Source organism: Cibotium barometz, chromosome 10, assembly GCF_041138505.1.
Source record: "Cibotium barometz isolate CiBa-2024 chromosome 10, ASM4113850v1, whole genome shotgun sequence".
In the NCBI taxonomy this organism is placed as follows: domain Eukaryota; kingdom Viridiplantae; phylum Streptophyta; class Polypodiopsida; order Cyatheales; family Cibotiaceae; genus Cibotium; species Cibotium barometz.
In genome coordinates, this window is record NC_141055.1 from 8,089,155 (window position 1) to 8,107,426 (window position 18,272).

The 18,272-nt window shown below is 38.4% G+C and overlaps 1 protein-coding gene across 1 annotated transcript; it reads right to left on the reverse strand.

Annotated features, from left to right (window-relative positions):
- Window positions 1-6,020: 6,020 nt before the first annotated feature.
- LOC147634513 (tetraspanin-19-like) lies at window positions 6,021-6,948 on the reverse strand (the record flags this gene model as incomplete). Its single annotated transcript, XM_086804465.1, has 4 exons — window positions 6,021-6,238; window positions 6,345-6,449; window positions 6,555-6,635; window positions 6,793-6,948. Coding segments are annotated over 4 exons (537 nt in total), but the record flags the coding sequence as incomplete, so codon positions are not given.
- Between the last annotated feature and the right edge of the window lie 11,324 nt (window positions 6,949-18,272).

An 18,272-nucleotide genomic window follows, 5' to 3' on the forward strand; every position in this document is an offset into this window, starting at 1 on the left:
ACATCTTTCATTTTTAGCCAGTGACTCAGATGGCTAGGAGAATGTCTCTAGAGCCACCTATCCTAGGAGTTGATCCAAGTGCATCAGGATCAAGGGATGAAAGTGCTATGAAAATTCACAGCGGGCCGAGCCCCCAAGCATTGGACTATCTTGAAATCAAGCATTTTTTGATTTGGGATGTCTTACATTGCATTTTTTGATTTGGGATGTCTTACATTGTTCCATCTGAGCCCCCAAGCATTGGGATGTCTTGAAATCAAACAAAGCCCCCAAGCATTGGGGGTTTAAAATCAAACATTGTTCGATCTTAGCCCCCAAGAATTGGGATGTCTTGAAATCAAACATTGTCTAGCTTGAGTCCTCAACATTGGATGTCGTGAAATCAAACATTGTCTAGTTTGAGCCCTGAAGCATTGGGTTATCCTCAAAATTGAACATTGTTCGATTTAAGTCCTCAAATCAAACATTGTTCACTCACGATTCGAGCTCTCGAGTAGTGGGATGCCATTGGGGTGTCCCTACATCGTACATTGTTCAATTTTAGCATGCAAGCATTGGAATTTCATTAGGGTATCTAGAAATCGAATATTGTTGTCTTCAAGATTTTAAAAAATGTTCATTTTGATGATAGATTAGTTGTGTAATGATATGATGGATTAGTTGTGTAATGAGAGAGATATATAGAGAGAGAGATTTTAATGAGTTGAAACATTGAGAAATTGATGATGTTGCCAAACTTGTACGATTTGGATGTTTTTAGGAAGTTACATTACTTGCCAATGGGTTGTGTGCTAATGGCCGTGAGCTGGGTGTTGGAAGCATTCTTTGTACATATATCCAATGGAATTGTGCCAAGCAATTATGCTCTCGGAGAGGTGGTGGTTTTTGTTACAATTCATGAATGCTATGATCATGGTGTACAACTACCTTATCCCACCATGGGCTCCATAAACCTTGTAGAAACATGTGGAAGTACTACATGATGTCATTTATCTAGCATGAAGATTCGGTCTAATTTGAATTTAGAGTGCATTCACCAAAAAAAAAAGAAAGATTCAGTCTAATTTGAATTTAAAGTGCATTCAAACAAAAAAGATACGTACCTAAACATCTTGGTTTAGCACATAAATTTTAAGTGATGTCTTCACATGATTTGTCATCCATCAACTTTTAGAATTTCGCAAATGAATTTGCTTAGAACTCAAAAACGATTCAAACACGAATCAATGTATCCCCTTGATATAGAGGAATGTGGTTCATCATGATACATATAAAACGGTGACCAAAAAGTAATATTTACTCCTCTTTTCATCGAGGGTACTCACAATTGGATTGTTGCAAAAACCATTTACAACCAAGTATGCATTTATCTCCTCATACCATACCCTAGGAGCCAACTTAAGGCCATATAAAGTTTTTCTTAACATGCATACTTTAGATTCTTGTCGCTTCTCAATGAAACCATGAGGCTGAGATACATAAACCTCCTCATGCAAGTCACATTTAAGAACGTAATCTTGATAGCTAACTGATGTACATTCTAACCATGATTCACTGCCAATGCAATAATACACCCGATTGTAGTCATACGAGATATGGGTGTAAAGGTCTCATCATAATCTATACCATTGTCTTGAGCATAACCTTGCAACAAGCCTTACCTTGTAGCGATCATCAACGTACCATTAGCTTTATGCTTAAGCTTATAAACCCACCTCGTACCAACGGTCTTTTACCTTAAGAAAAATCTGATAAATACCGTGTCATTTTTAAGGATGGAGTCGTGCTTATCCTACATTGCCTATATCTAATGATGATTTTTATGTGCTTCCTCAAAGAAAACAAGTTTCTCTTCATTGCATATACTGAAAATAATGAGAGCATGATCCACAAAAGATGTCCTACTAGGTAAAGGAGTAGCTAATTTGCTATCCTACAATGTCGCACCAACCATTTTGGCATACTCTTAGACGCATGTACGGCTGGGCTGAAGTTTGAGCTAATTTTCAACCAATATCGGATGATTTGCAGCTCCTTTTGAGCAATCATTTGCTCCACATATGGCTGCTTGGCATTGTACAAAGGTAGAAGCGAATCAAAGATATCCCATGAGCATACACTTTGCTATTTTTTTTGCATAAAAACATGGAATGAACTGAGTTCTTAACGAAGACAATATCTCTACTCACTAAGATCTGCTTTGTGGCCGGATGGTAGAGTCTATATCCTTTGCTTTTTGAGTTGTATTCCACAAAAATGCATTTTGCTGCCTTATGATCTAGCTTATTGCGTTGTTACTCAGGCACAAGAGCATAAGTAAGACAACCAAAAACATGCAAATGAGCTACATAGAGATTCCTGCTACCATTCCAAGCTTCACCAAATGTTGCTTCTGCTATAAAGAATACCCAAATTTGAATAAGAACAATTTGAACTAACACTCCCTTGGGTTGCCTGCAAAAACCTTACAACATGTGAACGAGCCTTGAAATGCTCCGAAACATAATAACGGACTATATGGTATATCTTCTCCACCTAAGAGGATAGCTCAATCTAAGATAATCAAAAGAACAACTCGAGGAGAAGATGACAAGGGGGTGAGAGCCAAGAGAGAACCTATCTGGTACCAATTGTTGGACTGAAGATCAATGTAATAACATACACATAGATGCAACAAGCAAGAAGAGATAGATAGAAGCACAACACTCAAAGTGAATTGATGAGAATGAGTGAAGTATAAGTGAAGTGACATAATAAGATCACTTACACAATCATAAGAGTGCATACATATGCTCAGAAAAAAAAACCTCCTAAAGAGGAAAAAGTGTCCTAAGCCATTATTAGCCTATGTCCATACATCACTACTGTATAAATGGCTACAAATTCTTGGGGAGGAATAGCACGTGGTTTGGTGAGTGGAATGGCATGTAATTCGATAACGAATCATGCTTGATTCATCAGTTGGGAAGGAATGGTGCATACTTCGATAATGACAAATGAAACGTGATTCAACTCTAACAAGTCAATGTCAGACCCGTTTTGCACACATTTTTTTGCAACTGTTTTTGGCATTTATTTAGAGAGTGTTGTGTTAGTTCTTTAATATCCTTAATTTCTCTTTAAGGTAAATATTCCCTCCAAGGTTTGATAAGGACAATAATGTAGGTGGATTTCAAGAATGATGCATCATTCGACGCGAGCCAACGCGAGCTTTCTCTCTAGGTAGATGGGTAAATAAAAAATCGACTAAATCTCTTAATTTTTTTATGTTTTGTATTTTTTAAACATTTTAATGCAAACATAAAAGTTGAAGAGTAAACCCTATGGTATATAATGGACTACTCTATGTAGTTAATTACTAATAAACAAAGATTAATGATTTATTTAAGTTTTAATGTAAAACATCTTGAAAAACAAAATTGAACAAATCAAGCCCTATGGTATATAATGGACTACTCTATGTAGTTAATTACTAATAAACAAAGATTAATGATTTATTTAAGTTTTAATGTAAAAAATCTTGAAAAACAAAATTGAACAAATCAACACCAATGGAGATTTGACTACCTACTTGTAGCTTGAACCTTGATGCTCCAAGTGTGCTCAACACTTCTAATGCTCCAAAGAAAACAAAAAAAAAAAACAACAAAAATAACAATGTTAGCTTTTAAGAAATCGAGGGATGGGTGGTTGCAGGATCAGGGTGCCCAGTTTTGTCCACTCAGGCACCCTGTAAATAGTAAAAAAACAGGCATTTATTTACCTTTAGTGGCCAATCTCTCCTAGCTAACGAAGGAATTTCCTTTCAAGTTCTTTTGTTGGAACGTCACATGCAAAGTTGGGAATATAGTTGCATAATCTAATTAAGCATTAGATAGTTAAAAGTCCTCATTTCCTTAGGTACAAGCTCAATGTATACACCATGTCCCAATTTGGGTTGGTTCCATAAAATGCTAATATCTTTCACATATAAACTCATATGAGATTTCCACTTTGCATCTTAGATCTCCACATAATATAGAGCTTAACTTGATTTTTTGAGAAATTTTTAAGCTATCTGTCTATTTTCTTTAAATATTTCAAGGTCTTTAAAGTGTCATAATATATGCCACTTTTTGCACCCACAATAACTACCACTTAAAAATGCATAATCTTGTAGATCAAAAGAGTGGTAGATAGTGAGACATTGGTAGAATGTGGTGGTTAGTCAAAATTGCAAATCCAATGGTTTGATTTTTAATGATCTCTTTTCTAAAATTCTTCCAGGCTATCAGAAGGCCTGTAAATACTAATAATCTAATTAGTAAAATTACATTTTTGATGTAAATCATCTAAAACCTATAGGGACTAGTGTACTTGTATTGGTGCATCTATGGAAAAAAAATTAGATCACTCTAAGTATAGAAAGATCATTTTTTTTGTTTTTCATATTTTTTATTAATTTTGTGATAAATTGGACTAATTTATACTAATTTAAGTTATATTGGGGTTAAATTTGAGTGTATGTGTATTTTCTATTAGTTTCTTGATCTCGTTTGAAGTACCTTTTCCCCCCAAATTTGTTGTCCAAGAATTGTCCCAGTCCAACATAAACTGGACAAAACTGGACACCCTGATCTTGCAACAACCCGGATTTGCATTCCCACCAAATGCCAAGTATAACAAGGGAGTTCTACGCTAGGACGTCTTTTTGATACCGGTACCAGAGATGTTGACCAAAATGGAAACTCTTGTGCCTTGCAAACAAGGGAGAAGAAATGAGAAATGCAAGGATAATAGCCAATTTGCACCCTTTGCCGTTCTTGGTTGAACAACCCTCTCTTGTGTGAAGAAGCTAGGATCCTCAAATCGTGCCTCCTTTGGTATCACAAAGGAGCTATGCACTTGGATAGAGAGCAAAGAGGAAGAAAGCTCTATCTCAACCGCAATACTAATGTGCGTGCACGAATGAGAGAGAGATGGAGATGGAGAAAGAGAGGGAGAAGAGAAGAGCAAGCATACGTTAAAGAGAGAGCATACAAACACACATCAACATAAGAACACAAAGCTAGACACAATTATTATGTCCTTTTTCATTAGTTGAGAATGACTTATATACAAGCCTCATATTTACAATGCTCAAGCACCCAAGGAATGTCCGAGGACTCAAAAAGCTAGAGTAAGCTTATTTCCTAGGCTAAGTAAATTCTACCAACATTACATAAATCGTAAGCTCAACATTTGACTATCGTACAACTTCATAGCTACAATACTTGAGGGTAAAAATGTTACAATGGTTGGTTTTATTCAATCATTGATATAACGGCATATCATAGTATCAAGTCATAAGCTCAAAGATTTTCCAAAATCTATTACATTTGTACGACACATAAAGATATGTCAAAAAAAGGTGGTGCCACGCATCCGTCCGAAGTAATGTTAACCAATGTAGTTAACAATGACTCAATGTAAAGGAACTCTAGTTTTACTAGTAAATTTAAACGAAAAGAAAAAATTACACAAAATTCTGCAAAACTATGCATATAGCTCTTGTTAGTAACAACCATCATTACGTGTAACATGCAAGAAAAGAACATTCTTATTTCCTAGCGCACCAGTTTTTTGCCTGGTTTGCAGGCCCCAATTGAATTGTCTGCAATCCCACGATGGAGTTTGCAACATTATCTTTTTTTCAAGAGGATATTCCACCCCCAAAAAAACCAAAAAGAAAAGGGAAAAAAACTAAATAGTGACATGCTTGAGTAAAAAGCTTGGAATGCTCGTCACAAAACCTCATAGAATTCAAATGACATGGTTCTACTCTTTAAGGGCCTTCTAGAAATACCCCAAGTTGTGTGTCTCACAAGGTAACAGGTTGAAACGAGGAGCCTGGACACAACGGGTTCCACTTACTCTTCCACTCACACACACACATACACATGGTGAGTGTGACATGCATGTGATGAATACACCTCGCCATATGCTTCGTGCACAACTTGCTACAGAAACGTGTATCACGAGAAAACCACCTTTTTTCCCCCCCCCCATCTGGGTACTGCACACATCATCGGTTGATCGGCCAACCCTCCACAGTGCCCGTATTTGTTGGTAATGTGCCGTCCATTGCATGTCTGGGAAACAGAAGAGGTTGATGAAGTCGTGTTCTTGCAAGCAAATACTCGTCATCACTATCATAGGATACCCGGCCAGGACTGTGCGTTACTGCCCGCACGCATGCTGCCAGCAACACAGCAAGAGCCTGTCAAGAAGAACATATTAATGAGTTAACCTTCATACGCAATCATTGTTATGAAAATGAATAGAGATGTGTGTTAAACGTGTATGAGCAGCTCACTGTGCTTTACCTCAGTAATCACAATGCTCAATCCTACCCATTTCAAAACGTCAATGTTCTCCTCCACAAAGTCCTTGATGGACTCAAACAGACCTGTCGGATCAGCCGGGATATCCTGCGATCAGCTGCGTGTATTAAACCCAAGCTACAAATATTTTATAATTGCAAGTTTAACTGACAAGGCATGTGATTGCATGTAATGCCCTGTAGGATGTCTTACCTCCTCCCAATGCTCATTGAGTAAGATATCTGCTACAAAAGCTCCTTGCAGGAGTACAAGCAAGATGAGAAAAAATATGTACTGTGATAGCTAAGGAAGGCTGTGTGGAAAAAATGTATCATAACATGCACATGTGCACATGCACGTCGCACACAAACCTAATACACACGTGCACACACGGTGTGCTCTTATTGCAGACAAATCTTCTATGTAGCATAAGTCAATTAGGTTAGGATACAGAAGAAAGGCAGCATCCATTTGATATCTCGGTGGCAATATGACCAAGTAAGGTTATCAAACATATGGCAACACCCAAACCCAATAGAAAATAAACAAACCTGCAAAAAAGGCACAAAAATAATGGAAAATGCTGTAAAGTAATACCCACATACCATTAATATGTATAGGACACGTTGATACCTATTAATACAGCCAGGCTCTCCATGTTGGAGAAAGGATTCACATTATGAGGGAACATATGCCCTAGTTTTCTAACACTTACACATCAATTTCAACAAAATATGATCATGGGGAGATGACCAATTATGAGGGCCCTACCCTACTTTTTAATTGGATACCCATACCCCATCTTTCATCAAATGATGGCCTCTCCCTGGCTAAGAAAAACACACATATAATCAAAGACTCTGTGTGCGCGCGCGCGCGCACGCGTGCATGTGGAGAGCTGATGCAATGATTTGCACATCAGGCTCTGTATGTAGAGATGCCAGGTTCCCCCCGTGGACTGACTCATGGATCATATATGGTCCGCTATCTAGTGCCATGACGTTAAAACCCCCATCATCATCATCTCTCTCTTTCTCTGTCTCTCTCTCTAAACCATGGCCTGTGTTACCTACTGCCGTAGGCCTTTAGCAATGGCATGAGGCTGCTGCTGCTGCTGCTCTCTCTCTCTCTCTCTCTCTCCCTCAACCATGGCCTACATTACCTACTGCCGCCGTAGGCCTTTGGCAATGGTATGCGGCTGCTGCTGCTCTCTCTCTCGTTCATGATCCACCCGAGTTCAAGTCCCACCATTGGTCGTATATGCCCTCGCATTGCATTCTACTGACGTTAATACCTCTCTCTCTCTCTCTCTCTGGAAATTGACATGGTCGTGCTGCTGCTGCACCCTGCCATGGCCTGAGCCGCCCGTCAATATTCTGCACACAAGCGGCTTCCCTTCCTAGCTTGTGCTGCGTGCTCTCTTGCCTGCACAGCCAGTTGAAGATTTTGATGTTCAGAGCAGCAACTATGCAGTGCCCATGCTTCCAGGTGTCTTGATTGGTGGTAAAGATTATGTTTTCCTCCATGATATAGAGTGTATGTTCAATTTGAGGGAGGACTATGCCATTTCCCTTATTGCCCAGGCTTCAAGGCTTGACAAGGAGGTTGGCATAGAGGATGACCATTCACTACTAGCTTTGGAAACAACTTTTGATCCTGCGGAGGCCCTTACTATTTGTTTCAAAGAGGCTGAAAATTTCCAAGAGCCAGATGAAGCTGCCTTCCAGCAGCTCACCCAGGAAGCTATGAATCTCTCAGCACTTCATAAGGAAAAGCTTAAAGAAGAGGCTGGACTGGAGGGGAGAGGAATAAATCTTTGGAAAGATGAACTTCTTGTTGCTTGATGAAAATGAGAAGGTATGATATTATTACTTCAAATCAAATACTTTATCTTGTGTTTAAATGTTTTGTAGTTATGTATTATTGTCTCACTCCAATCTTTTGATACGTGGCAACTACAAATTGAGGATGACACATTCCTCCAGAGAACAAGTGGAAGCAGGCCGGCTGGGTTTGGCAAAATGTCAAGCCTAGCTCATTATATTCATGATCTAGGCAGTGCTAAGATCTTGATTTACCATAGGCAGTTGAGCAACAATGGAAAAGCCATTGTTTACTTCTTTAAATGTTTGTCTAGGGTTTTAGGTGGACATGATCTTCCATGGCAAAAGGAAAAGATCATTTTAATAGAGAGGTTGTCCGCCATAGATATATTTGGGGATTATGTGAATAAGCAGGCCTCTAGGGCCTCTTACTTTTTGTCTTACACTTCTTATGCATTAGCATGTGGTGTTAAGGAGCCCAAATGTCTGGAGGGCTATGGAAAGCACAAGCTCATAAGGTTTCGAGAGCCACCCATGATTGCATCAGGCCACACAATCTAAGAAGAAGAACACGTGGAGATAGCTGAAGACAAGGATACCCCTCTCAGACAAGCAACAGAGGCAAGCATTGATAAACAGACAGTCGACATCAAGCCAACAAAAGGAAGAAAAAGAGTCCAATCAAGTTCAAAAAGAGAGTTCCGACTGGCAGGCCTTGGGAGTAATAGGATTTAGTCATCAAATATAGCACAAACATTATGTTGAAGTTGAACTGATTTGTACAAAGTCTTTGATCCTCATCAGTTCCTTGTCCGTACGGACGATCAGTACCCTTTTGCATTTGTCCCATCACCATACGACACTTCAGTACTCTTCCCACACTCAGTAGCTTCTAAAAGCGTTTGACACTCGGTACCTTATTGGTAAGGATCAATAGTGTGTCTAGCATAATCAAGTAGTATTGATTGAATTTTTTGTGTAGCTCATGGATGTATTGATGCTTGTCAATATAGATCACATGTTTCACAAAAGAAATACTTTTGATGGAGTCTCAAAACATATAGGCATAACACCAAGAGTCACTTGTTCCACAGAATAAAAATCTATTGATTGAGTTTGAAAACATGTGGACATAACACCAATAAGTTACAAACTACTATTCATGTTTACTTGCCCATTTATGGTTTCTAAATATCTTCGAATCCCTCCATTGTCTATGTCTCTCTGCTACCATTGAATTGTCCAAAGTTTGTCTTCATCTTTACTTTTGGGCTAGAATAAAAGCAAGCTTGACTTTGGAACTAGCAACTTTTCTTTTAGCATGCATTTGTAGAATGCCTCGGTAAAACCATTGGAAGACTTCCTTCAGACTATTTGCCTTTTGACTCCCTCCATAGTGTTGTGTGTGTCTGAAAAATGCATTACGTGCCATGTAGTGAGACGTCTCCATGCCTTGGGTAGACCAAATTGCTGGGCATCCATACTTTTTGACAAAATAGGGAAGGTGGTTGTAGATGATATGCTGTTTTCACAGAGACATAAGAATGCATAGTAAGTTATAAAAGAAAAGAGGATCACACTTAAGTAAAAGAAGAAGACATCACTTTACCATGTAGTATTGCAGGCTGTCCACGCGTCTTTCATTAACTTCCCAAAATGTTTAATTGCCTCTTCAAAGTTCTCGTAATCACTCTTTGTCCATGTTACATTGTCACAGAACATGAAGAGTTGATCAAGAGACCTCCACACCTCTGCCTTCACATTTCGTGCTTCCCCATCTGCCTCATGATCTTTCACGGCATTATGGACTTGCTTCCACAATCCATAACTAATCCTTGAAACTGTTCTACCTTGCCTTACTTGCTTACTACTGTGTTTGGGTCGAGACAAGAATCTTCTTGCCTTAACACCACCAATAGAGGGCTTGATTGGTACCTCCTTGCCATTGGTAGACTTTTTAAAATCCTTTGTGATATGAACATCACCTCCATGCAGACCTATATCGGATAACACTTTTTCCAATGCATGAAGAGCATCCTTTCTATTTCTTTCGGGACGGAGTTTCCAAGCAAATCCAATATACAAAAATACCAATTTCTCAATAATTCGACATAGAGCATGCAATGTGCATATGTGAACATTACAAAGTGGAATGTCAAGAATAGCCTTGAAGTCAGGGTCAACTTTATCTCTATTAGGTGCTCTCTTCCACCATTTGGAATCCATTACTTGAGCTGATTCTTTGCAGTAAAGACAAGGAGACTTTGAGTTACCTCCTTTACTAACGTTATACATGCACTTAAGTGTTTTAAGATCCCTCGCCACTCTACTTGAAAATCACCTTTTCCTGCATGTGCCACTCTACTTGAAAATCACCTTTTCCTGCAACATGGAGATTCTCTCCTTGCACTTGTCTTTTAATTATTCTTGGTATTTCCGTGTGGTGAAACACCCAATCTAGTGTTTCATGGTCTTCTGTCTTCACCTGTGATTATACAAAACAAAAGTCTTACTATAAAAGATTTGAAAACATTGACTAAAATCAAGTACGAAACAAAAAATGATCATACCTGGAACGAGCCTAACCACCATATGTGTTTCTCTGACTGCACACTAAAATACTTCGAACTCGCTTCAGTCTCAATGATGTATCAAGTGCTCCATTCATCAATGTAATAGTAATCCTTTCCATTTTCTTTTCCTTTACAACCTCACACTCATCCAGTTTGATAACAAATTTTCAAATGCCTTTGCACTCTTCAAATGTTATTCCATAAAACTCGACCATTCTTCTTTGAAGTTGTTGTAGATCTACAAATATATTGTTCCAAGGGTCATACACAGTGGTTCCTTTACCACCATGAAATATTTCTTCAATATGGATATATTGTCCAATAAACTCATCTATACTTTCATTCAAATGACCTCTTATCTTCCACATGATTGCTGGATTTGGCAGTAAAACTCGTTTAATCCTTTGATCTCTCAAAGTTGAGGATATCGCATGGAAAATCGAACTATATCCCTTCCTGCTAACTTCACTAACATCAAGAGCCTCTTGGATTATAGTACCATCAACTTGATTATTGGATATAAAGTCCTCTACAACATTGCGTTTGATTGTTTTGTATTTTTTTTCTTCAATCAAACCTTTTGCTACACCACAAGAAAGCAATCCTTTCATGGAAGAAGGTTGGGATCCATATTTTCTTTTGCAGGCTCCAATAGTTTCCTATAGTAACAACACAATATGCCTATATTATTCAACACTTTCAATCCTGTTTTGCGTTAATGGACAAAATAGATATAGTCATTTGAGAGCATTTTTTAGTATAAAAAATGAAAAATTACAAACTAGCCTTGCTTCTTGAATTCTTCGCTTGCATCCACCAGTCCCAGCCTTCAAATTTGCAATGTTTTTAATCTTCCTGCTTCGTTGTCTGTCTCCAAGCACGGTTCTCTTCCTTCTTGATCTTGTCAACTCTTTTTTACTCTTTGAATGCTCCTCAATTTCATTCTGCAACTGCTGCTCCAATTTTGCACGAATGGCTATCTCTTGAATCCTGGCCCCCTTTTCTTGTAGGTACATTGTTTTATATGTTTCTGCAAATGCAGACTGTGCTGAAATATAACCAAGAAGTCCATTTTGTCCATCACCCGCAAACCTCAGTAGTGTGGTTGGATTGACAAATGGAGGTGTAGAGTTTTTTACTAGACATTTTGGATATATGCTTCCATCACACCATAAGTCAATATGTTGGAGCCCTTCTCTTCTCATATTTTCCCGTTGTTGAGCATTCAGCACCATATCCTTTCGTCTTTTTTGTGCTGGAGCATATTGTTCTTCTAAGTCGATGTGAAGATGGTGTAATCGCTTCTTCTGAGATTGTGACTCACTAGTATCGGCCATTTTTTGTGCTTCTGAGGTTGCAAAGTTTGCTTGTCAATCTCATAGTCTTTTTGTAACATGAATCGTGGAAGTGTGGCGGTATCCATACAATCATTAAGTTCAGTGATGATGGATTCTTTATGAGAGGCCTGCACACGTCGTCAAGAGAGATGCGGAATCTTCGGGAAACAAAAAAAACTAAGGAGATATTTAATGCAAAATCGTGTTAGTTAGACAAAAGATTATCTTATTCTTTTCTGAACTGACAGTTCGGTAGTCCTTACTGACAGTTTTGGGCCCCAATTGTGAAATGGGTGGCCGGCCATTGTAAAAAGAGAGCTCGTGTATATAAGTGACTTATGAAATATGAAAAGGGATAATCCCATTCTCACAGTTGAGTTTTCCTTCTCTCTCACTCTCACTCTCTTGTGGCTATGGTGGTGGGGGTGTGTGTAGGTTTATGCTTGCTTACTTGATTTTGGTTGTGTGCATGTAGGTGATGGCTTCTTGTCGTACTTCTTATTATCCCTCTTCTTGTCTTCTCCCTCATATCTCTCTTGCACACATGAAGGCATAGAGTAGAGATTGAACTCTCCATAGCTCCCTTCCTCTTTTCTCACTACCTAGCTTATGGAGTGACACAAGTGGAGGTGGAGTGAGTCCCTAGCGGCCTCACATAGGGCAGTTAACTCTCATTAGGGTTGGCTAAGTGCTAGTTCCCAAACCGACCCTTACATGGTCTTCTTTCTCTTCTTCTCTCCTTTTCTTTGTGCAAGGTAGCATGTTCGATTAGGTAAACAAAGTGTAGCTAGGTTGCTAGATCTCATCATTGCTAGGGTACTAATCTAGGATTTATATATTCTTAGTTCATAATTAACCTTGGGGGAAGCAATGAGTTGTCACTTCTAATAGGATTAGGGTGCCATTAAATGTAGCTAGGTGCTAGATCTCATCAAATAATTGTATATAAGGAAATGATTGTGTATTACTTTTATACAAGTGACTAGTTTTCACACGAGTCACTTGTATATAAGGAAATGATTGTGTATTACTTAGCAAAAATGACTTATATACAAGTGGCTAGTTTTCACACTAAGTCAGCTAAACATAAAAATGGTTCAACTAGTATTATGTCTTATGCAAGTATGTACACAAAGTCCTTAGACTTTTATTATTTGACATTAAGCCTTAGGTAAGGACGCTTTATATATTCCAGCACCTTCTTATAAAAAGATAATAGCCCATTCGTGTGGGTACGATGGCAAAGCACCTTGATGTAGGTCAGATGAGTGAAGCTATGTTGACTAATAAAGTGGTTAACTTACCCCCTTCCTAATCATGGACACATCCTCGAGTCATCCAAGTCGTTGATGGTGAAGCTATTGTGCCGAGGTGGAAATGTGTGAGGAAATGCAATAAAGTTGGCATGTGAGGTTAATTAGTTTGGGACCAATCTATAGCCTGGATGTAAGCCATATTAGTGATAAGATTTGGGTAGCCTTGGTTGTAGGCAGTTTATTGAGGTAGTGTGAAAGGTGTAGGCATTGTAGAAGTGAGATGTGAAAAAAAATATGATGCCCTTAGTGAAATATTTAGGTGACATGCATGAGCAATGGGCGGAAGTGTGCCCTTGTGATTATAAAAAGTCTAGAGATCTCAAAACTTTTTACCCCAAAAAACATCTTCTCACATGTTACCATCAGAATCTTCACCTTTTGTTTGTTTGTTAGTGGCTTTACAGGTGTCCAACTCATTACAAGTGTGTCTATATGATCCCATCAAATGATCCCATCGAGATGGATCACTTTTATTACATCGCTAATACTTATTCCAACAACCTTTTTACTTGGTTACATCATTACATCGTCCTCTTGCAATAGGAGCCCAATACTATACCTTGGCTTGTTTATAAGTATTGGATTGGGATCTCAAGTTTAACATCAGACAATACATGATTCTTGTGATTGCTTTCACCAAAATCTATTAGTTTAGCAACGTCATCCATGTAATCATCATTTCCTTTCAGTGGCTTGCTTTCATATGCTCTTGTAATGTTAACTTTGTTCCATCCTTAAATGTAAGTTGATCCACACACCACTTTGTCAAGCATACCTCAACCTCATCATGACATTGATTATTTCTTGGTAGACCAAATCCCTCTTCCACTTTACCATTTGTGGATATTCTAATATGATCATCACCTAGTTCCTTAAATCCAATAGTATCAAAGGAATGCATTAGTAAGATTCGACCTTCATCAGCCTTTGTTTCCATGTTTGATGACCATAAAAAGACCTTTTTTCCAATCCAATCCTCTTTTTCCAGGCCCTAATGAGGAGAATATTTAAGCCTTCAAGGCCGAATTACATGTGTCATTTTAGATAATAGATTTGGGCTCATTGCATTATTATATGAACATACAATTTATGCAGCATGATGATGGTATTGTGATGTTGCAATCAAAGTATATACAAAGGCTACTTACATGGTTTGGTCTTGAATATTGTAAGCATGTTACTACACCAGTAGAGATAGGTGCTAGGCTTAGTCTCCAAGATATAGGTGAACCATTTAATGCATCACTTTATCAGCAGGCTATTGGGTGCCTTATCTACCTATGTAATACGAGGCTAAAAATTCATTTTGGAGTCTCCCAGATGAGCAGGTTTATGCACAGTCCCAAAAGTAAGCATTTGGCATGCTGCCGAATGAGTATTTAGATATTTATAGGGCACTCAGTCCCTTGGCTTATTCCATGCTAAGGGGGGTGATGTTCAACTGCATGCTTTTAGTGATCCTGGTTGCGCTGGATGTTATGACGTGCCAAGTGTAGTGGCTTTTGCTTTCACCTTGGTGATTCATATATATCATGGCTCCGCAAGAAGTACACAATGGTCACTTCGAGCTGTAAAGCTCATTACAAGGCATGTTTACAAACGATTATGGAGTGTGTATAGCTCAAACGCCTTTTGACTGATCTTGGTGTTGGATAATAGTCTCCTACCTCTATCTCAAAGTGGATTAGCCGTTGTGAGAAACTTAGTATTTCATGCTCACACAAAGCACATTGAGATGCATTATCACTATGTCAGCAGGAAGAGGCTCATTGCAAGAGAGATTAGCGTGGCTTATATCTCTACACATGACAATATGGCATATGTGGTCACACGAAGACTCATTTGAAACATAATTCAATCCTAAAATACACATAAAAAGTTTAGAAAATCAAGAAATCACAAAAAAAAAATACAAAGTAGGTCCAATGATGCATGATTCCTCATATCGAATTGTGTGTGCAATTCAAGACCTCCAAAAATAGTTGAATTTCTCATCATCGTTAGCTACTTCTCACAAGGATCATGAAAAATGGGTTGTTGAAATGCACGTGGTTCCTTCCTCCCCCACAAAAGCACACCATTCCTTCTCAAATCGTATGCCATTCCCACCTCGATTTCTGCTCATCGAATATAATATCATTGGCCAGTCAGTCAAGTTATGTGTCGAGTTACATAGTATTCCTCATGAAATAATGTGTTATTTCTCCTCGAATCATGTGTTCCCCTGACTGGTTCAAAACTACAAAATTTTAGAATTGGACATAACCTAATTCTCTGAGACTCAAACCTAGCCCAATTGGATTGAAGCCAGCTATCTTTTCATGTACACACGTCCAGGAGGTTTGTAAGATACAATCCCCTAGAGGAGGAGAGTGCCTTGATTGATGTAAAATCTAGAGTACCCTCTAGGAAGTATTGTTGAGAGGCTAAGAGAGCTCATCTACATAATTATCAGTCCTTACTACTACTACCCAACATCTTTCATTTTTAGCCAGTGACTCAGATGGCTAGGAGAATGTCTCTAGAGCCACCTATCCTAGGAGTTGATCCAAGTGCATCAGGATCAAGGGATGAAAGTGCTATGAAAATTCACAGCGGGCCGAGCCCCCAAGCATTGGACTATCTTGAAATCAAGCATTTTTTGATTTGGGATGTCTTACATTGCATTTTTTGATTTGGGATGTCTTACATTGTTCCATCTGAGCCCCCAAGCATTGGGATGTCTTGAAATCAAACAAAGCCCCCAAGCATTGGGGGTTTAAAATCAAACATTGTTCGATCTTAGCCCCCAAGAATTGGGATGTCTTGAAATCAAACATTGTCTAGCTTGAGTCCTCAACATTGGATGTCGTGAAATCAAACATTGTCTAGTTTGAGCCCTGAAGCATTGGGTTATCCTCAAAATTGAACATTGTTCGATTTAAGTCCTCAAATCAAACATTGTTCACTCACGATTCGAGCTCTCGAGTAGTGGGATGCCATTGGGGTGTCCCTACATCGTACATTGTTCAATTTTAGCATGCAAGCATTGGAATTTCATTAGGGTATCTAGAAATCGAATATTGTTGTCTTCAAGATTTTAAAAAATGTTCATTTTGATGATAGATTAGTTGTGTAATGATATGATGGATTAGTTGTGTAATGAGAGAGATATATAGAGAGAGAGATTTTAATGAGTTGAAACATTGAGAAATTGATGATGTTGCCAAACTTGTACGATTTGGATGTTTTTAGGAAGTTACATTACTTGCCAATGGGTTGTGTGCTAATGGCCGTGAGCTGGGTGTTGGAAGCATTCTTTGTACATATATCCAATGGAATTGTGCCAAGCAATTATGCTCTCGGAGAGGTGGTGGTTTTTGTTACAATTCATGAATGCTATGATCATGGTGTACAACTACCTTATCCCACCATGGGCTCCATAAACCTTGTAGAAACATGTGGAAGTACTACATGATGTCATTTATCTAGCATGAAGATTCGGTCTAATTTGAATTTAGAGTGCATTCACCAAAAAAAAAAGAAAGATTCAGTCTAATTTGAATTTAAAGTGCATTCAAACAAAAAAGATACGTACCTAAACATCTTGGTTTAGCACATAAATTTTAAGTGATGTCTTCACATGATTTGTCATCCATCAACTTTTAGAATTTCGCAAATGAATTTGCTTAGAACTCAAAAACGATTCAAACACGAATCAATGTATCCCCTTGATATAGAGGAATGTGGTTCATCATGATACATATAAAACGGTGACCAAAAAGTAATATTTACTCCTCTTTTCATCGAGGGTACTCACAATTGGATTGTTGCAAAAACCATTTACAACCAAGTATGCATTTATCTCCTCATACCATACCCTAGGAGCCAACTTAAGGCCATATAAAGTTTTTCTTAACATGCATACTTTAGATTCTTGTCGCTTCTCAATGAAACCATGAGGCTGAGATACATAAACCTCCTCATGCAAGTCACATTTAAGAACGTAATCTTGATAGCTAACTGATGTACATTCTAACCATGATTCACTGCCAATGCAATAATACACCCGATTGTAGTCATACGAGATATGGGTGTAAAGGTCTCATCATAATCTATACCATTGTCTTGAGCATAACCTTGCAACAAGCCTTACCTTGTAGCGATCATCAACGTACCATTAGCTTTATGCTTAAGCTTATAAACCCACCTCGTACCAACGGTCTTTTACCTTAAGAAAAATCTGATAAATACCGTGTCATTTTTAAGGATGGAGTCGTGCTTATCCTACATTGCCTATATCTAATGATGATTTTTATGTGCTTCCTCAAAGAAAACAAGTTTCTCTTCATTGCATATACTGAAAATAATGAGAGCATGATCCACAAAAGATGTCCTACTAGGTAAAGGAGTAGCTAATTTGCTATCCTACAATGTCGCACCAACCATTTTGGCATACTCTTAGATGCATGTACGGCTGGGCTGAAGTTTGAGCTAATTTTCAACCAATATCGGATGATTTGCAGCTCCTTTTGAGCAATCATTTGCTCCACATATGGCTGCTTGGCATTGTACAAAGGTAGAAGCGAATCAAAGATATCCCATGAGCATACACTTTGCTATTTTTTTTGCATAAAAACATGGAATGAACTGAGTTCTTAACGAAGACAATATCTCTACTCACTAAGATCTGCTTTGTGGCCGGATGGTAGAGTCTATATCCTTTGCTTTTTGAGTTGTATTCCACAAAAATGCATTTTGCTGCCTTATGATCTAGCTTATTGCGTTGTTACTCAGGCACAAGAGCATAAGTAAGACAACCAAAAACATGCAAATGAGCTACATAGAGATTCCTGCTACCATTCCAAGCTTCACCAAATGTTGCTTCTGCTATAAAGAATAC